The sequence below is a fragment of the Oncorhynchus clarkii genome, chromosome 7 (assembly GCF_045791955.1).
Source record: "Oncorhynchus clarkii lewisi isolate Uvic-CL-2024 chromosome 7, UVic_Ocla_1.0, whole genome shotgun sequence".
NCBI lineage: Eukaryota > Metazoa > Chordata > Actinopteri > Salmoniformes > Salmonidae > Oncorhynchus > Oncorhynchus clarkii.
In genome coordinates, this window is record NC_092153.1 from 27,274,166 (window position 1) to 27,298,748 (window position 24,583).

The 24,583-nt window shown below is 41.5% G+C and overlaps 1 protein-coding gene across 1 annotated transcript in view; it reads right to left on the reverse strand.

Moving 5' to 3' along the window:
* The window catches only part of LOC139413130 (NALCN channel auxiliary factor 1-like), a 69,199-nt gene extending 44,616 nt beyond the window's left edge, over positions 1-24,583 (reverse strand). Inside the window, exon 1 of the mRNA XM_071160214.1 lies at positions 23,482-24,583. Coding sequence (XP_071016315.1) covers positions 23,482-24,186 — 705 coding nt within the window. The 5' untranslated portion in view covers positions 24,187-24,583. The remainder of the gene's footprint in view (positions 1-23,481) is intronic.

The following is a 24,583-nucleotide window of genomic DNA, read 5'->3' on the forward strand; positions in this document are numbered from 1 at the left end:
GAGAATGAGAGACTGAGAATATATGCCTTCGCTTAGTAATAGCCTACAGTGTATTATTGAGCATACAGGCAAATCTACACAAGTGCATGACTTTCGGTCATTAATAGCCCAATGCTGACCACTGTCCCACATTTAATGACCTTTGTTACACAATTATAAGAATGGTTAAAAGGCATATAAGAGTTATATAACAACCATTGCCACTGACTTATAGTTGCATTTTGCCCCAAGATCTGACCTGCTTATACTTAACATTTCTTTGTCTCTCTCATGCAGGGTGACTAGTCACTCTCTGGACCCATATACACTCAGGCTGTATAACTGATGTACAACACATTTGACACAATGGTTGTGAGACGACACATTTTTTAATGCCTTTTAGTTAATACAACATTGAAGTAACAAGACAATAAACTGACATTTTTGTGATAAAACAGAAAGTTTATCTGCACAACATTTTGAAAGAAACTCAGTATATCACAAACCTATTGTATTGTACATCAGTTTTGTACATGGCCTCTCACAGGGATCATGTTTCAAGAGATCCAAAATAGACACAATCCCTAAGTGTCAACAGTATGACTGTACCAACCCGAAGAGTGGTGTATCAATACACCAAGTCACTATAGAGGTACAGGCGTCCTTCCTAACTCAGTTTCCGGAGAGGGAGGAAACCGCACAGGGATTTCACCGTGAGGAGAATGGTGACTTCAAAACAGTTACAGAGTTTAATGGCTGTGATGGGAGGAAATTGACGATGAATCAACAACATTGTATTTACTCCACAATACTAACATAACATGGGAACATGGGAGCCTGTGTACTTAAAATCTAGGGTAATCTAAGGTTAACTATTGTTTTCCGGTTTGCTTGAGGGATTCTGGTTGTTTGATTTGTACATTTTTTTCCACATGGGTTTAACAATATTGGAAACTCACTTCGCCTTCACAAGTCATGTGCTTTTGAATACATGGAAAGATAAGGAAAGGCCTTACGACAGACTAGCGTCCTGTCCAGGGCAGGGGTGTACATGTATGTCAAAAACAGTAGATAGGCTCCTGCCCTTATTGGCCGTTCTGACTCAGACAATGCTATTTAAACATCTGGAAAATGATTGAGGATCCGGAATGCAGCCAAAATATCCTCTCCCCAAAATCTTCAAGTTTGTACCTGAAACTAATTAACACCGAACATGGTTAGCCCTTGAGAACAATGCAGGTAGGGGAGTGGATCAGACAACCAGGTGGATCAGACAGCCAGTCAACCACGATTTACCTCATACAGTGCGACACATCTCCTTCGCATAGAGTTGATCAGGATGTTGATAGTTGATCAGGATGTTGATTGAGTCCTTTGGAATGATGTCCCAATCCTCTTCAATAGATGTGCGGAATTGCTAGATAATGGCGGTAACTGGAAAATGCTGTTGCTTTCAAATTGCCATCAATAAAATGCAATTTTGCGTGTTGTCCATAGCTTATGTCTGCCCATACCTTAACCCCACTGCCAACATGGGGCACTCTGTTCACAATGTTGACAAGAGCAAACCGCTCGCCCACACGATTCCATACACGCTGTCTGCCATCTGTCCAGTACAGTAGAAACTGGGATTCATCCACGAAGAGCACTCTTCTCCAGTGTGCCAGTGTGTCCATCCAAGGAAAGCATTTGCCCACTGAAGTCAGGTACGACGCCAAACTGGAGCCAAGTCAAGACCCTGGTGAGGACGACGAGCACGCAGATGAGCTTCCCTGAGACGATTTCTTTGGTTGTGCAAGCCCAGTTTCATCAGCTGTCCAGGTGGCTGGTCTCAGACAATCCTGCAGATGAAGAAGCCGGATGTGGAGGTCCTGGGCTGGCGTGGTTACAGTTGGTCTGCAGTTGTGAGGCCATTTGAACGAACTGCCAAATTCTCTAAAATGACAATGGAGGCAGCTTATAGTAACAGGCAACAGCTCTGGTGGACATTCCTGCAGTCAGCATGCCAATTGCATGCTCCCTCAAAACTTGAGACATCTGTGGTGTTGTGGGACAAAACTGCACATTTTAGAGTGATCTTTAATTGTCCCCATCACAAGGTGTAATGATTATGCTGTTTAATCAGCTTCTTAATATGTCACACACGTGAGGTGGAAGGATTATCTTGGCAAAAGAGAAATGCTCACAAACAGGGATGTAAACAAATTTGTGCAAAACATTTGAGAGAAATACGCTTTTTGTGCATATGAGATATTTTATTTCAGCTCGTGAAACATGGGACCAACACTTTACATGTTGCGTTTATATTTTTGTTCATTGTAGATCTACTCAGGGTTTTCTAAAGCTAACCAGCTACAGTTAGCTTCACATTCAAGCTCTGGGTTCATTTGTTCTGCTATGGTGGATATTGCTCGTCCGCCTGCCACTAACTCTTGCGGGCTTGTAACTGTGCATGCTTTTCACACATGGCTAGTTTAATGCCAAACTCTTGATTGAGACAATGCTAAAATATCGATCCATGGGCGAGTCAGTGCCACCTTTTCATTTGTGCCAAAATCAAAATGAAACAAATGTTATTTAGCAAATTCAGCAAGCTATAGTGTGAAATAGGCTTTTAGAAGTGATGTCTTTTATTACTTATCATTAATGCTGACTTTGGTGTGCTTATCAATCCCACTTCTGTTGATAAAATAATTGTATTAAGTTGTATCAAATTTTCTGAAGTTTAAAATGCTTTTTGTCATCACTAAATTTGTAATGTGATGTATTTAGCATTAAAAAAAATAAAACACAAATAAACATTTGATTAATAAAATACTGGCTCTGTCATCTTTCACAAATGAAGGGGATGATGATGCAATCTTCACAAGAGGGAGGAAATCTAATTTCATTGGTCCTCAACTTCTGGCCCAGCAGTAACAGTGCGTGGGTAAAATCACTGGGGAAGTCAATCAAGAAGAAAAGCCAAATAACAACCTGTGTGTTGTGATAATTGCGTTGTTTGCTTTATAACCTGTTAGTTCATATGCCTTGACAGTGTGATCTGTAGGCCTAAGGCCGAGACAATAAGAAGTCTCAGTGGCAGAATAAATTCAACCATATATTTGTTTCATTACAAAACCGGAGAACAACATCTGTCCTGTGAAGTTCACAAAACATATGGGGAACAATGTATGGATTTATGGTTGGAGAATTAAATAAAACCACAAGTCCAAATCCCTATCTCCATCCATTGCTAATTTAGGAAAGGGACGGTTGTAGCTACCTACCTAGCCCCTGGTGGACAACAACACAACAAGATGCAACAATTGAATTTTTTTTCTGTCAATGTTGACGTTTGCCTTGTGATGTGATTAGTCTGAAGCCAAATTCAAACTGGCTTCCCTTGACACTTTGTTTTGGTGCAATAGTAGCATTCACAGCTGAGCTTGCTCAGTTTAGCTCAAAGCTGATTGGCTTTTATGTTATATTTGTTTCTATCAAGGGAGGCCAAATGCTAGTTGGCTTTCCTTGCATTCAAAGGTATGGGCGGCAAGAATGTCATACTCTTTCTGACCAGAAAGCATCAGATAGATACACTACACATACCGAGATACAGGGCTACTGTTTAGTTCGCTCTGATTCATTCTAGGGTGAGATATATTCAGCCTCTTGCGAACTGAAAGAAAGTTATGAAACACAGAGTTGAAAGATAAATTAATTATTTTTTTAATGTTTTTTTTTCTTTTTTGGTCTATTTTTGGGAGAAGCCTGGCTTCCTTTGGCAGCCATGAATACATGTCAAATTTAATTCAGGGTAAGTGGAGTTAGACGTGAGTTAGCCTGCCCTAAAGCAGGGTAGGTATGAAGGATTCGTTGCCTGGCGAAAAGGGTTTGCCACTTTTGTATGACCAGTTACCCTGAGTTGAACTCAGAGTTGGCCAAAGTTACCTCACTACCTCCTCAAATCTGTTTCGTAGGATACCCATTGCTCAATTACCCAACAACCCAACTAAGTGACCCAACTGGCTGGGTCAAAATAACCCAACGTGTGTTCTGTCCAATATTTACCCAAACTGGGTTGTTTTTAACCCAGTATTTTTTTGAGTGAACCAGAGAGAGAGAGAGAGAGAGAGAGAGAGAGAGAAAGTGGGAGCAAAGAAAGAGAGACTAAGAGAGAGAGCTCTGTGCTCCTCCCACCAGGCCCTAGAAGATGATAGCATTGGTGCTAATGAGAGACACAAAGGCCCCTGTTCACACCTGTGAAACAGAGACCCCTCCATTCATGAACATAATTAGAAATGTCGCGCAACGCTAACTAGCATTTTAATTTTCTCTCTCACTCTTTCTCACTCCCCCTCTCACTGCTAATACTCACTCATAATGTCCAGGCCCTCCAACATGCAGATACAATTTCATGAGGGGGCAGACAGATAGAACCCCCCCCCCCCCCACACACACACACACACACACAGAGAGTCATGAACTTGCTCACACACAGACAATACACACACACACACACACACACACACACACATGAACATGCACACACACAGTCATGAACATGCACACACACAGTCATGAACATGCACACACACACACAATCATAAACATACATCAAGACACACACAGTCATGCCCACACAAACACACACAGTCATGAATACTCATAACGTTCCATTTATGGCCATTAATGATGTCGATATGTTTCATTAAACATAAAAAGGTTAATTATTCGCCATATGTCTTACAAGCCTGGAAAGGGGGGGGGGGGGGGGGGGTTCTACTAAGCTAATGTATGGAATTGTTTTACGATGGTCTGACCATGGATCATTTAGCTATATGATTTTGAATTTTAGGAATGCTTTGGGTATCTTTTTTTATTTTTTATTTGATAAAATATTGAATTTGGTCTTCACTACTGTAGCCCATAGAAACGTACTGAATTACATATTCATAAATGACAAAAAAGAACAGTAAAAAAAATACATAATAATGAATAAGGTTTTGAAGTGTCTGTCCTATGTCGAGGAGATATAAGAAAGATCAGGATTTTTTTGTTTGTTGCATACTTCCATTCATTTGTAAGGGTTACCTTCTTACGAGTCCTGTGACACTTTTTGGGGTCGAAAGGGAGAACACCATCATGTTCATGAGAGTCTCATATTTCTATAGAGTGGTCATATTTGTATACCAAACCGTTGGGACGTTACAGTCGTTTTCGTGAGAAGACCGATTTTCGGGATGTCTCATAGTCTGACCAACACCGCTCGGCCACCTTCCACCGCAGATGCGAAAGGCCGACATAGACGGATGTGGTGGATTGAGATGGAACCTATGATCTGTGGTTTAAATTGACTGATTTTGAAGGGGATTTTTTTATTATGTTACTTCGATTGTCACACAGGTCCGTCAAAAGACTCTTAATTATACAAATTTAAAAAATCAATTGCTAACATGCATTGGTTAAAACTGAAGTAACATTGTCAAAACTCTTCACGCAGTCAGCGGAAACAGAAGTGTGTGGACCAAACTTTGAATCATTTTTCATTGCTTTCACACAAAACACATTCAATGACCACATTCTTCGAAATCCACTAACTCTTTTCTCATTCATACTCCACCCCCCTGCAAAACTATATATTTGTAGCACATGTTTTTCAAATGCTAACACACTGTTTCCAAAACTGTTAAAAATACATTCAAAACAGAATGATGGCAAATGTGCATTTCTGCAGTAACCATATTGAAACCTATAGAAAATCTCAGCTGAAAGCCTACCCAAGTGTCCTGTTTTTAGTCTCGTTGCCAAACAGGGTACATACACAGCTATGCGTAATGTAATGTACTGTAAAACTGTATATTTACTCTATTTTGGAGAATAATGGAGATGGAAGCCAGGCAATCTGCACATACATTAATCTTTGTGGATGAAGCTGGATTCAACCTGGCAAAAAAAACACTGCAGGGGAAGAAATGTGATTGGACAGAGAGCAACTGTAGATGTTCCAGGCCAGAGAGGAGCTAACATCACAATGTGTGCAGCACTGTCCAATGATGGTTTGCTGTTACACAAGCCACTCATTGGCCCCTAAAATACAGAGGGGCTCATTTACTTTCTAGATGACCTGCATAATCGCCTTGTGCCAGCGGAGGAGAGAGGGGCAAGAAACTCCCTGCCATCGTTGTTGTGTGGGATAATGTGGCATTCCACCACTCTGCTGCAGTCACAGACTGGTTTGCTGCACATCCCAGGATGTCAGTACTATTCCTGCCTCCATTCTCCCCCTTCCTAAACCCCATAGAGGAGTTTTTCTCTGCATGGAGGTGGAAGGTTTATGACCACCATCCACATGACCATATGTCCTTACTGGATGCCATGAATGCAGGGTGTGGAGACACTTCTCCTGAAGACTGCCAGGGTGTGGAGACACTTCTCCTGAAGACTGCCAGGGTGTGGAGACACTTCTCCTGAAGACTGCCAAGGGTTGGATTAGACATCCCAGAAGATACTTTCCAAGATGCATCGCCAGAGAAGACATAAGATGTGATGTTGATGAGAACTTGTGGCCAAATGCCGGAGAGAGGGAGAACTAGAACACCCACAGTACTTTACAGTATGGGTGGTTAGACTATACATGTTGTTGATGTAATTTTTTTTGCAATTATTATTGCAGCCCTGGAATTTCAGGAATTTGTTTTTTTAACTTTTTATTTTTCACAAGTAAATTACTATATGCCAAGATATAGAAAAAAACTAAAGGCTACTGAAGCAAATTGATTAATTCTTGTTACATATACTTTAGTACAGTCAATAAAGTGAAAAGGTGTTATTCTTATTCTATCATGAAATACTTATTTATGTGAAAAATCATTCAAACTTCAAAGAAAAAAGATAATCATTTATGTAATGGTCCCTGTTGTTAGTGTTTTTTAGGTCAGTGTGTTATGGGTGACAATGTATGCTTTCTGAGTGAGAATTGTTGCCAATGTTATGGTCGAACGAGCTTATTTTGAGATATGTATAAAGTGTTTTGGTGGTTTGAGTGAGTTCTGGAGGTGAGATTAACTGTTCGGCCAAGGTGCATGTTGGCAAGGCAGACTGTGTGAAGAGATTTTAAAAAGTGGCTTCAGTATTGACCGATGCTTGTTAGCAATTGAAAAAAAAACTGTAACAGTGAAACCCTGAAATACATTCACTCAGTTATTTCATCTTTATGATTTACCATTCACCATGATGATGTGGTCCAACCACTGAGTAACTTGAATTTCGGCATTACTTATTGTAACTTTACAATAAAAATACTTACAGTAAAGCTATAATAAACATTCAGAGCGAAGATATTCTAATGGATGGATAGATGGATGGGTGGGTGGATGGACTGACTGATCATGTTTACTATCTTTCAAGAGGAAAATATGTCAACAGCTCACAAATTACTTACACAACATACATTATGTGATGTACAGTACCAGTCAAAAGTTTGGACACACCTACTCATTCAAGGGTGTTTCCATATTTATACTATTTTCTACATTGTAGAATAGTAGTGAAGACATCAAAACTATGAAATAACATACATGGAATCATGTAGTAACCCAAAAAAATGTTAAACAAATCCAAATATATTTTATGTTTGAGATTCTTTAAAGTAGCCACCCTTTGCCTTGATGACAGCTTTGCACAGCTCTTGGCATTATGTCAACCAGCTTCATGAAGGTAGTCACCTGGAATGCAATTCAATTAACAGGTGTGCCTTAAAAGTTAATTTGCGTTTGAGCCAATCAGTTGTGTTGTGACAAGGTAGGGGTGGCATACAGAAGATAGCCTATTTGGTAAAAGACCAAGCAAAGAGAAACAACAGTCCATCATTACTTTAAAACATGAAAGTCAGTCAATGTGGAAAATGTCAAGAACTTTGAAAGTTTCAAGAGCAGTCGCAAGAGCCATCAAGCATTATGATGAAACTGGCTCTCATGAGGACCACCACAGGAATGGAAGCAGAGTTACCTCTGCTGCAGAGGATAAGTTCATTAAAGTAAACTGCACCTTAGAATACAGCCCAAATAAATGCTTCACAGAGTTCAAGTAACAGACACATCTCAACATCAACTGTTCAGAGGCGACTGTGTGAATCAGGCCTTCATGGTCGAATTGCTGGAATCAAACCACAACTATAGGGCACCAATAATAGGACCAGACTTGCTTGGGCCAAGAAACACAAACAATGGAAATCTGTCATTGGGTCTGATGAGTCCAAATTTGAGATTTTTGGTTTCAATCGTTGTGTCTTTGTGAGAGTAAGTGAACGGATGATCTCCGCATGTGTGGTCCCCGCCGTGAAGTATGGAGGAGGATGTGTGATGGTGTGGGAGTGCTTTCCTGGTGACACTGTCTGTGATTTATTTGAATTCAAGGCACACTTAACCAGCATGGCTACCACAGCATTCTGCAGCGATACGCTATCCCATCTGGTTTGCACTAAGTGGGGCAATCATTTGTTTTTCAACAGGACAATGACCAAAACACACCTCCAGGCTGTATAAGGGCTATTTGGAGAGTGATGAAGTGCTGCATCAGATGACCTGGTCTCCACAATCACCCAACCTGAACACAATTGAGATGGTTTGGGGTGACATACATGGAATCATGTAGTAACCCCAAAAAAGACACTTATGTCAAAGACACTAGTCACAAAAGACTCTACCCTTGCTACATCCAATCATTGCATTACAACTTCCTGAACTGGTATTATCCCATAACTACTTGTCTTTGAGTCAGACTTGTTCCTTCAAATTCGGGGTGTAGCCATGGGCTCCCCTTTTCCTCCCAACTATGCAAACCTGTATGTGGGACAATTTGAAGAAGCATTCCTTTTTAAAACAGAGACACACCCCTTAGAAAGTAAAATACTTTGATGGAAGAGATACATAGATGATGTCTTTGTGCTCTGGGAAGGAAGTCAGTAGGAACTAAATGAACTCCAAACGCTACTAAACGAGAGCTCTGAATACCTCAAATTCACCATGTAGACTGAAAAGAGAAAGATATCCTACCTGGATTGATGGATTATCAAAGAGAATGATGCATTCCACACAGACTTATGCACATAGCCCACAGATCGCAATACCTTGCTATGTGAGGATAGTATGCATCCCCTTCCCCTCAAGAATGGTCTACCATATAGCCAGTTATACAGGGTTAAACGGTTTTAACAGCAAATGCTAAAGAAATGACAGATACATTCAAAATGAGAGGCTACAAGGACAAAACTCTTGACGCGGCAATGATGAAAATATCTCAAAAACCAAGAGCGGAATTACTAAAAACTCAACCAAAAAAGAAAAACAATGCAACCGTCCTTTGTCGTAAGTACACCAAGGGTTCGGAGAAAATGAAAGCAATCCTGAGAAAGCACTAGCATATTCTGCAATCAGACAAGAAAAAAATTGCACACCTCTTCAAGGAACCCCTACTGGTGGTCTATAAGCGTGGTCGCAATATTGGAGATAGCTTGGTGAGATCTGACATGCCCCCTGAGCCCACTCAGACACTCTTGACACATATCCCAAAGGAAACTGCAAATGTGGCTCATGCGCACAGCGTAATAACACCATAGAAACGTCTTTCTTCAGACACCCACATACAGGTCGAAAGATCCCTGTTAGGGGTATCATATCATGCAAGACCAAGGGAGTAATCTATCTCATCACCTGTTCATGTGGAAAAGCCTATGTAGGACAAATGAAAAGACAATTAAAACAATGCATAGCTGAACACCGCAGCTCAATCAGGTGTAAGAACATTGACTATCCAGTAGCAGCTCACCTTGATGAAGCTAAATATCCCATCTCCTCCCTCAAATACACAGGCATTGAGCATGTTGCTCTAACAAGGAGAGGAGGTAACATTGAGATCCTACTACTACAAAGAGAGGGTTACTGGATATCCTATCTAAAAACATTGACCCCTAGTGGTCTGAATATTGACTGTCTTATAAATTAAAAAATATTTTTTTACAGCTTATTAGCGTACACCTGATATGTTCCCTCTGTTGATGATGATCATTAGATATTAAGGTTGAACCAACATCACATGTATCAAAAATGAAATACGAAATTATGTGAAATTGAATTAACCTGTTAAGCCTATAGGGGCGCTATTTCATTATTGGATAAAAAAACGTGCCCGTTTTAAGCGCAATATTTTGTCACGAAAAGATGCTCGACTATGCATAGAATTGACAGCTTTGGAAAGAACACAGTCTAACGTTTCCAAAACTGCAAAGATTTTATCTGTGAGTGCCACATAACTAATTCTACAGGCGAAACCAAGATGAAACGTCTAACAGGAAATGAGCAGAATCTCTGAAGCTCTGTTTTCAAATGTCTCCTTATATGGCTGTGAATGCAGCAGGAACGACCATGTGCTTTCTGTGGTTTCTTCAAGATGTCTGCAGCATTGTGACGTATTTGTAGGCATATCATTGGAAGATTGGCCATAAGAGACTACATTTTCCAGGGGTCCGCCCGGTGGCCTTTATCTAAATTCGTGCGTAATCTCCAGTTGCGGTCATTTTGTCCTGGGATTCAGAACGAAACGCACACTTCCACGAAGGATATATCATCGAAGAGATATGTGAAGAACACCTTGAGGATTGGTTCTAAACAACGTTTGCCATGTTTAAGTCGATATTATGGAGTTAATTTGGAAAAAAGTTCGGCGTAATTGATGACTGGATTTTCGGTTTTTTTTGGTAGCCAAATGTGACGCACCAAACGGAGCGATTTCTCCTAAACAAATAATCTTTCAGGAAAAACGGAACATTTGCTATCTAACAGAGTCTCCTCATTGAAAACATCTGAAGTTCTTCAAAGGTAAATTATTTTATTTGAATGCTTTTCTGGTTTTTGTGAAAGTGTTGCCTGCTAAATGCTAACGATAATGCTAACGCTAAATGCTACGCTAGCTAGCTACTGTTACACAAATGATTGTTTTCCTATGGTTGAGAAGCATATTTTGAAAATCTGAGATGACAGTGTTGTTAACAAAAGGCTAAGCTTGAGAGCTAGCATATTTATTTCATTTCATTTGCGATTTTCATGAATAGTTAACGTTGCGTAATGGTAATGAGCTTGAGTCTGTATTCACGATACCGGATCCGGGATGGGTAGATCAGAGAGGTTAAACAATAATGTATGTTGATGCTAACATGATGTACAATATTCCATTATGTTTCTATATGATAACAATAGCATCATATATTTAATATGCCATATGTGGATGTATTTCAAGGCTTATCTTCAAACTCAGTGCCTCTTTGCTTGACATCGTGGGAAAATCAAAAGAAATCAGCCAAGACCTCAGAAAATAAATTGGAGCCCTCCACAAGTCTGGTTCATCCTTAGGAGCAATTTCCAAATGCCTGAAGGTACCACGTTCATCTGTACAAACAATATTATGCAAGTATAAACACCATGGGACCACGCAGCCGTCATACCGCTCAGGAAGGAGACGTGTTCTGTCTCCTAGAGATGAACGTACTTTGGTGAGAAAAGTGCAAATCAATCCCAGAACAACAGCAAAGGACCTTGTGAAGATGCTGGAGGAAACCGTTACAGAGAAGATCTTCGTTTTAACTATTTTGTCAAACATTTTGTACATCAGTTGTACAATTTGAGTGTGAACGGGGCCTATAAGAGTCAGTAGGCAACTTGATCTCATAGTTTCACTTCGGGATTTGACGTATTTGGATAAACGTCGTTTTTTGACCCATTAATTCCGCGTGGTTACAGGGTTAAAACAGAAACATCTCAAAGGGTTACGTTTAGGTATTAATTCAGAATGGTTAAGGTTAGGGCTATGGTTTGGTGAAAGTATCAAACTAAAGGACGGCATATATCGAAGACCTCAGGACCTTTTCAAATATCTGAAATTGTTGTGTGTTTCTAGTGACCAGCCTGCAATAGGAGCCATATACTGTGCCTTGGCGTTTTTCCTATTTTGTTGCATTACAACCTGTAATTTAAATACATTTTTATTTGGATTTCATGTAATGGACATACACAAAATAGACCAAATTGGTTAAGTGAAATGAAAGAATTACTTGTTTAACTTTTTTTTTTTTTTATGGAAAAGTGGTGCGTGCATATGTATTCACCCCCTTTGCTGTGAAGCCCCAAAGATAAGATCTGGTGCAAACAATTACCTTCAGAAGACACATAATTAGTTACATTGCACACAGGTGGACTTTATTTAAGTGTCATATGATCTGTCACATGATCTCAGTATATATACACCTGTTCTGAAAGGCCCCAGAGTCTGCAACACCACTATGCAAGGGGCACTATGAAGACCAAGGAGCTTTCCAAACAGGTCAGGGACAAAGTTGTGGAGAAGTACAGATCAGGGTTGGGTTATAAAAAAATATCCTCAACTTTGAGCATCCCACGGAGCACCATTAAATCCATTATTAAAAAATGGAAAGAATATGGCACCACAACAAACCTGCCAAGAGAGGGCCGCCCACCAAAACTCACAGACCAGACAAGGATCTGCAATTTGCATCCTGTACCACAAACTCAAAAAAGTTCTGGGACACTGTAAAGTCCATGGAGAATAAGAGCAGCTCCCAGCTGCCCACTGCACTGAGGCTAGGAAACACTGTCACCACAGACCGTGTCTGTGCCTCGACCTAGGTTGGGCAAAACTAAACATGGCGGTGTTCGCCTTAGCAATCTCACTAGGATAAAGACCACCTCCATTCCTGTCATTATTGAAAGAGATCAGGATACCTCACATCTCAAAATAGGGCTACTTAATGTTAGATCCCTTACTTCAAAGGCAATTATAGTCAATGAACTAATCACTGATCATAATCTTGATGTGATTGGCCTGACTGAAACATGGCTTAAGCCTGATGAATTTACTGTGTTAAATGAGGCCTCACCTCCTGGCTACACTAGTGACCATATCCCCCGTGCATCCCGCAAAGGCGGAGGTGTTGCTAACATTTACGATAGCAAATTTCAATTTACAAAAAAAAAAATGACGTTTTCGTCATTTGAGCTTCTAGTCATGAAATCTATGCAGCCTACTCAATCACTTTTTATAGCTACTGTTTACAGGCCTCCTGGGCCATATACAGCGTTCCTCACTGAGTTCCCTGAATTCCTATCGGACCTTGTAGTCATAGCGGATAATATTCTAATCTTTGGTGACTTTAATATTCACATGGAAAAGTCCACAGACCCACTCCAAAAGGCTTTCGGAGCCATCATCGACTCAGTGGGTTTTGTCCAACATGTCTCTGGACCCACTCACTGTCACAGTCATACGCTGGACCTAGTTTTGTCCCATGGAATAAATGTTGTGGATCTTAATGTTTTTCCTCATAATCCTGGACTATCGGACCACCATTTTATTACGTTTGCAATTGCAACAAATAATCTGCTCAGACCCCAAACAAGGATCATCAAAAGTCGTACTATAAATTCACAGACAGCACAAAGATTCCTTGATGTCCTTCCAGATTCCCTCTGTCTACCCAAGGACGCCAGAGGACAAAAATCAGTTAACCACCTAACTGAGGAACTCAATTTAACCTTGCGCAATACCCTAGATGCAGTTGCACCCCTAAAAACAAAAAACATTTCTCATAAGAAACTAGCTCCCTGGTACACAGAAAATACCCGAGCTCTGAAGCAAGCTTCCAGAAAATTGGAACGGAAATGGCGCCACACCAAACTGGAAGTCTTCCGACTAGCTTGGAAAGACAGTACCGTGCAGTATCGAAGAGCCCTCACTGCTGCTCGATCATCCTATTTTTCTAACTTAATTGAGGAAAATAAGAACAATCCGGAATTCCTTTTTGATACTGTCGCAAAGCTAACTAAAAAGCAGCATTCCCCAAGAGAGGATGACTTTCACTTTAGCAGTGATAAATTCATGAACTTCTTTGAGGAAAAGATTATGATTATTAGAAAGCAAATTTCGGACTCCTCCTTAAATCTGCGTATTCCTTCAAAGCTCAGTTGTCCTGAATCTGCACAACTCTGCCAGGACCTAGGATCAAGAGAGACGCTCAAGTGTTTTAGTACTATATCTCTTGACACAATGATGAAAATAATCATGGCCTCTAAACCTTCAAGCTGCATACTGGACCCTATTCCAACTAAACTACTGAAAGAACTGCTTCCTGTGCTTGGCCCTCCTATGTTGAACATAATAAACGGCTCTCTATCCACCGGATGTGTACCAAACTCACTAAAAGTGGCAGTAATAAAGCCTCTCTTGAAAAAGCCAAACCTTGACCCAGAAAATATAAAAAACTATCGGCCTATATCGAATCTTCCATTCCTCTCAAAAATTTTAGAAAAGGCTGTTGCGCAACAACTCACTGCCTTCCTGAAGACAAACAATGTATACGAAATGCTTCAGTCTGGTTTTAGACATCAACATAGCACTGAGACGGCACTTGTGAAGGTGGTAAATTACATTTTAATGGCATCGGACCGAGGCTCTGCATCTGTCCTCGTGCTCCTAGACCTTAGTGCTGCTTTTGATACCATCGATCACCACATTCTTTTGGAGAGATTGGAAACCCAAATTGGTCTACATGGACAAGTTCTGGCCTGGTTTAGATATTATCTGTCGGAAAGATATCAGTTTGTCTCTGTGAATGGTTTGTCCTCTGACAAATCAACTGTAAATTTCGGTGTTCCTCAAGGTTCCGTTTTAGGACCACTATTGTTTTCACTATATGTTTTACCTCTTGGGGATGTTATTCGAAAACATAATGTTAACTTTCACTGCTATGCGGATGACACACAGCTGTACATTTCAATGAAACATGGTGAAGCCCCAAAATTGCCCTTGCTAGAAGAATGTGTTTCAGACATAAGGAAGTGGATGGCTGCAAACTTTCTACTTTTAAACTCGGACAAAACAGAGATGCTTGTTCTAGGTCCCAAGAAACAAAGAGATCTTCTGTTGAATCTGACAATTAATCTTAATGGTTGTACAGTCGTCTCAAATAAAACTGTGAAGGACCTCGGCGTTACTCTGGACCCTGATCTCTCTTTTGAAGAACATATCAAGACCATTTCAAGGACAGCTTTTTTCCATCTACGTAACATTGCAAAAATCAGAAACTTTCTGTCCAAAAATGATGCAGAAAAATTAATCCATGCTTTTGTCACTTCTAGGTTAGACTACTGCAATGCTCTACTTTCCGGCTACCCGGATAAAGCACTAAATAAACTTCAGTTAGTGCTAAATACGGCTGCTAGAATCCTGACTAGAACCAACAAATTTGATCATATTACTCCAGTGCTAGCCTCTCTACACTGGCTTCCTGTCAAAGCAAGGGCTGATTTCAAGGTTTTACTGCTAACCTACAAAGCATTACATGGGCTTGCTCCTACCTATCTCTCTGATTTGGTCCTGCCGTACATACCTACACGTACGCTACGGTCACAAGACGCAGGCCTCCTAATTGTCCCTAGAATTTCTAAGCAAACAGCTGGAGGCAGGGCTTTCTCCTATAGAGCTCCATTTTTATGGAACGGTCTGCCTACCCATGTCAGAGACGCAAACTCGGTCTCAACCTTTAAGTCTCTACTGAAGACTCATCTCTTCAGTGGGTCATATGATTGAGTGTAGTCTGGCCCAGGAGTGGGAGGGTGAACGGAAAGGCTCTGGAGCAACGAACCGCCCTTGCTGTCTCTGCCTGGCCGGTTCCCCTCTTTCCACTGGGATTCTCTGCCTCTAACCCTATTTCGGGGGCTGAGTCACTGGCTTACTGGGGCTCTCTCATGCCGTCCCTGGAGGGGGTGCGTCACCTGAGTGGGTTGAGTCACTGATGTGGTCATCCTGTCTGGGTTGGCGCCCCCCCCCCCCTTGGGTTGTGCCGTGGCGGAGGTCTTTGTGGGCTATACTCAGCCTTGTCTCAGGATGGTAAGTTGGTGGTTGAAGATATCCCTCTAGTGGTGTGGGGGCTGTGCTTTGGCAAAGTGGGTGGGGTTATATCCTTCCTGTTTGGCCCTGTCCGGGGGTGTCCTCGGATGGGGCCACAGTGTCTTCTGACCCCTCCTGTCTCAGCCTCCAGTATTTATGCTGCAGTAGTTTATGTGTCGGGGGGCTAGGGTCAGTTTGTTATATCTGGAGTACTTCTCCTGTCCTATTAGATTCACACAGGACACCGAAGTGTGCGTTCTCTAATTCTCTCTTTCTCTCTTTCTCTCTCTCGGAGGACCTGAGCCCTAGGACCATGCTCCAGGACTACCTGACATGATGACTCCTTGCTGTCACCAGTCCACCTGGCCGTGCTGCTGCTCCAGTTTCTTTCAACTGTTCTGCCTTATTATTATTCGACCATGCTGGTCATTTATGAACATTTAAACATCTTGGCCATGTTCTGTTATAATCTCCACCCGGCACAGCCAGAAGAGGACTGGCCATCCCACATATGCTCTCTCTAATTCTCTCTTTCTTTCTCTCTCTCTTAGGACCTGAGCCCTAGGACCATGCCCCAGGAATACCTGACATGATGACTCCTTGCTGTCCCCAGTCCACCTGACTGTGCTGCTGCTCCAGTTTCAACTGTTCTGCCTTATTATTATTCGACCATGCTGGTCATTTATGAACATTTGAACATCTTGACCATGTTCTGTTATAATCTCCACCCGGCACAGCCAGAAGAGGACTGGCCACCCCACATAGCCTGGTTCCTCTCTAGGTTTCTTCCTAGGTTTTGGCCTTTCTAGGGAGTTTTTCCTAGCCACCGTGCTTCTACACCTGCATTGATTGCTGTTTGGGGTTTTAGGCTGGGTTTCTGTACAGCACTTTGAGATATCAGCTGATGTACGAAGGGCTATATAAATACATTTGATTTGATTTGATTTGACCACAGTGAATTTCAATAAGCATTTTTCTAAGGCTGGCCATGCTTTCCACCTGGCTACCCCTACCCCGGTCAACTGCCCGGCACCCTCCACAGCAACCCGCCCAAGCCCCCACAATTTCTCTTTCACCCAAATCCAGATAGCTGATGTTCTGAAAGAGCTGCAAAATCTGGACCCCTACAAATCAGCCGGACTAGACAATCTGAACCCTCTCTTGTTCTCAACTTTCCTACCTGGCTAAATAAAGGTGAAATAAAAACATATTTAAAAAGGAGGGCATTAGAGAGGCAACAAAGAGACCAAAGATAACCATGAAGGAGCTGCAAAGCTCCACAGCAGAGATTGGAGTATCTGTCCATAGGACCACTTTAAGCTGTACAATCCACTGAGATGGGCGTCGCGGAAGAGTGGCCAGAAAAGAATAAGCAAACATGTTTGGTGTTCGCCAAAAGGCATGTGGGAGACTCCCCAAACATATGGAAGAAGGTACTCTGGTCAGATGTGACTAAAATTGAGCTTTTTGGCCATCAAGGAAAATGCTATGTCTGACGCAAACCCAACACTTCGCATCACCCCGAGAATACCATCCCCATAGTGAATCATGATAGTGGCAGCATCTTGCTGTGGGGATGTGTTTCATCGCCAGGGACTGGGAAACCGGTCAGAATTAAAGGAATGATGGATGGTGCTAAATACAGGGAATATTTAAGGGAAACCTGTTTCAGTCTTCCAGAGATTTGAGACTGGGACGGAGGTTCACCTTCCAGCAGGACAATGACCCTAAGCATACTGATAAAGCAACACTTGAGTGGTTTAAGGTGAAACATGTAAATGTCTTGGAATGGCCTAATCAAAGCCCAGACCTCAATCCAATTGAGAATCTGTTGTATGACTTAAAGATTGCTGTACACCAGCAGAACCCATCCAACTTGAAGGAGCTGGAGCAGTTTTGCCTTGAAGAATGGGCAAAAATATCAGTGGCTAGATGTGCCAAGCTTATAGAGACATACCCCAGGAGAAAGTATTAACTTGGGGGGTGAATAGTTATGCACGCTCAAGTTTTCTGTTTTTTTGTCTTATTTCTTGTTTGTTTCACAACAAAACATATTTTGCATCTTCAAAGTGGTAGACATGTTGTGTAAATCAAATGATACAAACCCCCCAAAAATCTATTTTAATTCCAGGAAGTAAGGCAACAAAATAGGAAAAATGCCAAGGCGGTTAATATTTTCGCAAGTAGAAAGCGATGGGTTAGAAGAAGTCTACATCACCAACCCATAAAGTAAAATGTAACATTCATATATGGCCAGCTATGTAAACTTTAACACTGATTTATCCTGCAATCATAAAAGTAATGGAATGTAATCAGATTATGTTACTGAGTTTGGGTAATCCAAAAGTTACATTACTGATTACATTTAGAAAGTAATTTACCAACCCTGATTGTACATGACCTGTTTGTCTGACAACACACATACACATGCACACACACACAGACACACACACCCACAAGCGCCATGCTCTACCAACTGAGCCACAAGTATCTACAGTATGTCCAGATGTTTCCATACAACTCTCTGAAGAGTGACCTCTCTTTGAACCTGCCCCTTGTGACAGCAGTCAATTGGCCAACAGAACGCACTGCATCAGGCACGCTATATTGTGACACATAGCGACTCTAGCCTGGTCCCAGATCTATTTGCGCTATCTTGTCAACTCCTATTCTCATTGTCACACCAAACATTGACAATAGGAATTGGAAAGCCAGCACAAACAGATATAGGACCAGCCTGACATAGTGAATCTATGGCAAAATAATGTAGTTAAAGATATAAACAACACAAAAATCCATATTCCCTACTTAGTGCACTACTTTTGAGGGCTCTGATCAAAAGCAGTGCACTATATAGGGAATAGGATGCCATTTGGAATGCAAGCATGATTGTTGGGGTTGGAATAACTGTTCCAATACTGAAGCTCTGTAATACTTTACAGTAATTGGACAGTGAGATACAGTGCCTTGCGAAAGTATTCGGCCCCCTTGAACTTTGCGACCTTTTGCCACATTTCAGGCTTCAAACATAAAGATATAAAACTGTATTTTTTTGTAAAGAATCAACAACAAGTGGGACACAATCATGAAGTGGAACGACATTTATTGGATATTTCAAACTTTTTTAACAAATCAAAAACTGAAAAATTGGGCGTGCAAAATTATTCAGCCCCCTTAAGTTAATACTTTGTAGAGCCACCTTTTGCTGCGATTACAGCTGTAAGTCGCTAGGGGTATGTCTCTATCAGTTTTGCACATCGAGAGACTGAATTTTTTTCACATTCCTCCTTGCAAAACAGCTCGAGCTCAGTGAGGTTGGATGGAGAGCATTTGTGAACAGCAGTTTTCAGTTCTTTCCACAGATTCTCGATTGGATTCAGGTCTGGACTTTGACTTGGCCATTCTAACATCTGGATATGTTTATTTTTGAACCATTCCATTGTAGATTTTGCTTTATGTTTTGGATCATTGTCTTGTTGGAAGACAAATCTCCGTCCCAGTCTCAGGTCTTTTGCAGACTCCATCAGGTTTTCTTCCAGAATGGTCTTGTATTTGGCTCCATCCATCTTCCCATCAATTTTAACCATCTTCCCTGTCCCTGCTGAAGAAAAGCAGGCCCAAACCATGATGCTGCCACCACCATGTTTGACAGTGGGAATGGTGTGTTCAGCTGTGTTGCTTTTACGCCAAACATAACGTTTTGCATTGTTGCCAAAAAGTTCAATTTTGGTTTAATCTGACCAGAGCACCTTCTTCCACATGTTTGGTGTGTCTCCCAGGTGGCTTGTGGCAAACTTTAAATGACACTTTTTATGGATATCTTTAAGAAATGGCTTTCTTCTTGCCACTCTTCCATAAAGGCCAGATTTGTGCAATATACGACTGATTGTTGTCCTATGGACAGAGTCTCCCACCTCAGCTGTAGATCTCTGCAGTTCATCCAGAGTGATCATGGGCCTCTTGGCTGCATCTCTGATCAGTCTTCTCCTTGTATGAGCTGAAAGTTTAGAGGGACGGCCAGGTCTTGGTAGATTTGCAGTGGTCTGATACTCCTTCCATTTCAATATTATCTCTTGCACAGTGCTCCTTGGGATGTTTAAAGCTTGGGAAATCTTTTTGTATCCAAATCCGGCTTTAAACTTCTTCACAACAGTATCTCGGACCTGCCTGGTGTGTTCCTTGTTCTTCATGATGCTCTCTGCGCTTTTAACGGACCTCTGAGACTATCACAGTGCAGGTGCATTTATACGGAGACTTGATTACAAACAGGTGGATTGTATTTATCATCATTAGTCATTTAGGTCAACATTGGATCATTCAGAGATCCTCACTGAACTTCTGGAGAGAGTTTGCTGCACTGAAAGTAAAGGGGCTGAATAATTTTGCACGCCCAACTTTTCAGTTTTTGATTTGTTAAAAAAGTTTGAAATATCCAATAAATGTCGTTCCACTTCATGATTGTGTCCCACTTGTTGTTGATTCTTCACAAAACAATACAGTTTTATATCTTTATGTTTGAAGCCTGAAATGTGGCAAAAGGTCGCAAAGTTCAAGGGGGCCGAATACTTTCGCAAGGCACTGTATTTAGCCTCGATATTGTGTTACTTTTTATTATTACTTTTTATTTTAGTCTACTTGGTCAATATTTTCTTCTCTTCTTGAACTTTACTGTTGGTGAAGGGCTTGTAAGTAAGCATTTCACAGTAAAGTCTACACTTGTTGTAGTCGACAAATACAGTTTGATTTGATTTTAACAATTTCCCAGTGTGCCTTGCCTTTTTTTGATCCATTTGTATAGTTTCCACCCATGACTGTATTTGTTAGTGACTGAGACATGGTTGTTGAATTCATCAATTTTCAGTCCTTTGGACTTCCCCAAGTGAGTTCCTAGGTGAATATTATCATTGTAATTGAACCACTACATATATCAGAAGGCCTTATATAGTGGCCTTAAACTCATAGTTTACAAGTAGGGTTGCAAACTTTCGCAAACATTTTTCCAGTAATCTTCCAACCAGGATTTCTGGAAAACCTGGGAAATTTACTAGAATTTTGAAACACTAACTGTAAATGACATTATGCTGGCTTGCAAAGTGATATGTAATTCCTATTGGAATCTAGCCTGTATTCATCTATCCAACAGTTACGAATTGTATTCACCCGCAACCTGCAATCATAATGACTGCTAGGGTTAAGAACCATTTCCCTTATCGATGCAAAAATTCAATGATTGAATCAATCAATCAATGTACATGCATAAACACAGATATTAAAAACAATTCCAAAAAATCTACCTGCAGTAGAGTATGCTGGGAAAAAAAGTTAATTTGTTATCATACTGTATCTTTAAAAATATATATATTGGTGTGACTTCTCATTTAGTTTTGAGTCAGTGCCATATTAACATTTTTAAGTGATAATGACTTTTCATTGACTTTGAGTATAACTTACTAGATGTATTTGAGTTAAAAATGCTTTGGGTTTTAGAGTGATGTCCTCAACATCCGTCATCTGCCTGTCAAAACCAGGGATGAAGGTAGTACTGGAAGAGCGGTTGAGACAGCATGAGAGAGAAAAAGAGGATGAAATTCAAAGTATATATATATTTTTTTTTACAAATTAACTGTAAATACTGATAAGAGAGAACTAATCTTAACCAACATTTGGTAGTGATGGAGATGTCCCTTGATAATTATCAAACAAATATGAAGGTAGGCCAATGTTTTGGTTGTGTTACCTCATCATTGTCGAACCACAGTAAGCTCCACAAGGACGAAAACATCCTGCCAAAAGTAACCTGCCAAAATCATCATAAAATAGTGTGGCTGTTACTGCATCCTCATCACAGTGATTCCTGGCCTATTGGTGGGAGGCTGGGAGCTGTTTTTTCAGCACCACACACACACACACTATTATCATGACTCATATGTCGGGTTTACAGACACCTGTTTTCATAGAGCACTTCAGGTGGTGCCCCATTTCCCCCACCCCCCAATTCTAGCCTTAACCATTAGTGGGGGAAATGTGAAACTGACCCAAGATCAGTGTCTAGGAGCAACTCGATCCCACACTGTGCCCCCCCCCCCCCCCCCCCCCTGTGTGGCTTTGGATATCATGTAGGCTAGGCCTATCTAATCTACTGGTGCATCATCAGTATAAAGAGCATTACACTTCAACAGTCAACCAACAACAATATAGGCCTACTTTACGATTTCCACAATGCTGATACGATTTCCACAATGCTGAATAAAACATTTTGAATCAATCTCCCTCTGTTGTGTTGATCATTCACGTGAATTAATAAAATGAGGTGCGCTACTGTAGCCTATGTGTGTATACAGAATCATAGTCATATTCAAGCAAATGCATTTATTTAAGTGATGATTTATCATGATTTGTTTGTTTGTTGTCACTGACTGGTTCATGAATACTGACCGCCTGGCTGCCATTCGCTTGGAGCGTCGCCTTTCTATAGATGGATCTCAGCACCATGGACAGCTCTCACACACGTCCATGGTGGCTGTCTGGCTGTCGACTATTAAAAAAATAAGATTAAAACTAAACAACATTTCTATACTGAAACTCTAAAGGCACAGGAAATCTCACACCAAAAACCTCGAATGCACTATAAACGATGTTTTCCAAGCAGGCTACTCGTGAATGTTGCATACAATTACCGAATAGAGATGGCAAGGGCACACTGAAACATAGACCTCTATTTTAATGGCTCTTGACCAACCAGTCGGTGAAGTGTAAAACAATACTACAGGTTCGGAGCTTCCTCCAGGCCACATAGTCATATTTGAGGTATAAATTATGTGATAAAAAGAGAGCAGCTGTCGTAATTCTGTGTCAACGCCATTGTCGAGTTTACGACTGATAAGACTGCCCTGGGCTACATACAGCAGGCGAATAACGAGCTGTGCCAAATGCGACGGGGGGAAAGGCCCTTCCAGCGGATTAGGAATGGAAGCCACCGGTGCCCTGTTAACGTTATTGAAATGTACTCAATGTGGAGTGGAGTGGCCATGGCGGAACACCTGGCACCGAGTGGCCGCTACACCGCATGCGCAGCTCAATGCTGAAAAAAGACCACCACCTGCGTGTGGTGCGGTGCGGGATGATGCATGAATAGGAAAATAGTAGTAGCTATTGTAGTCTTTGCCATATACTAGCCTAGCACAAAATAAAATATCTAAATCAATATTTTACAGAAAGAATTAACATGTAAATCTGGCTGATATTTGCTTGGAAGTAATAGCCTATTTCTAGTGATATTGTGGAGCCTGTGGAAGGAAAGTTAAGACACCTCAAGGCCTTGCCCTTTTTCCATTCCACAACCGATTTAAAACTCCTCAATTGTGGAAAAAGCAACCAAAGACACACATGCAAGACCTTAGACTATAAGGCCATATGCTTCTCATCCTGTTTGAGCCTTCTGGTAAGAGAGCAGAGGATCTCCTTGAATCTGACATCCGTTACCATGACGATCGACGACTGTATGAGACCAAACTGCATCTATTTAGGCAAAACCAACAGATTGGGGGACGATCCCCGTCAGCCTACCTTACATTCATCCATGCATGTTCTCACTGAATATGCATCCGTTTCATATTTCTGAGTCATAAGCTCAAATTCCTCATATTTCTCCAGGGCGTGTTGGTCGTAGCGCTGGTACGCCTGGACGCACAGGCTGCACCTCGCCACATCGCCATCAATAATCACGTCAAGACTGCAGTTCAAATTGTCCGGACTCGTAGACCCGTAAAACAAATCCAAAAGAGAATAAGAATTACAAAAGGAAAGGTACAAATCACTTATATTTACAGTCCGGGTCCCTTCTTTTCCCGAAAGGTCCTTGCACAAATGGTCGGCGTCATCAAAAGTAAAGCAGTTTTTAGATAAACTATCGCGATGGCAAGTTTCAAGTCGCCACAAAGGTTTGGTAGAATTCCCTACAAAAATAGCATATTCGTTTTCTCGGAGGCTGCTGTGTGCTAAATGGAGGTTGGATGATGGGATTGGGTTTGCAGATGGGTAAACTCCCATGTCCGTCAATGCAAACTTATCACGGGTCCTTGTCAATTTCGCCTCGGCGCAGAACCATAAGTGATCAGAGAGCAGAATGGTTACAAACAAGAGTGAAGCCAAGGACAGTCGCCATCTCTGGGCCCGCTCTGAGTCGGTGAATGGCTTTTCGTTCTCGCGGGGTTCTAGCCAGATTTTGAAGCCGTCTTCTTGCTGCAGACACGTCCAAGCACCCCTGGTCATATTTTGGTAACGCGCTTCTTCACCGGCCGACTCCACCGTGGGGGTTTCTCTGCCACAACATGCATTGACTTGGGGTCTAATTTGCGTTGTTCACCTCTTAAATGTTGTGTCGTGGGTGGTGCTGCTGGTTTACCGCCGCGATTATCTGTAATTCACATTCAATTAATGTGTTGGAGGAGATTAAGCCGTGATTTGATGGGGCCGCGTTCTCCATGGCTCTCCGATGAAGATGCTAGTTTTCTGTAGCAACATGTCTCGCTTCCCCCTCCTCTGCTATAGCCTGCGCTCAGCACTGGTCCTTTGTGTAGACCCGTTTTACGGCAACCTGCATTTACGTTCGCCTTGAATCCGCCGGTGGTGGCTCTCGGATGAGGGCTGGGTTCTATGTCAGCCCAGT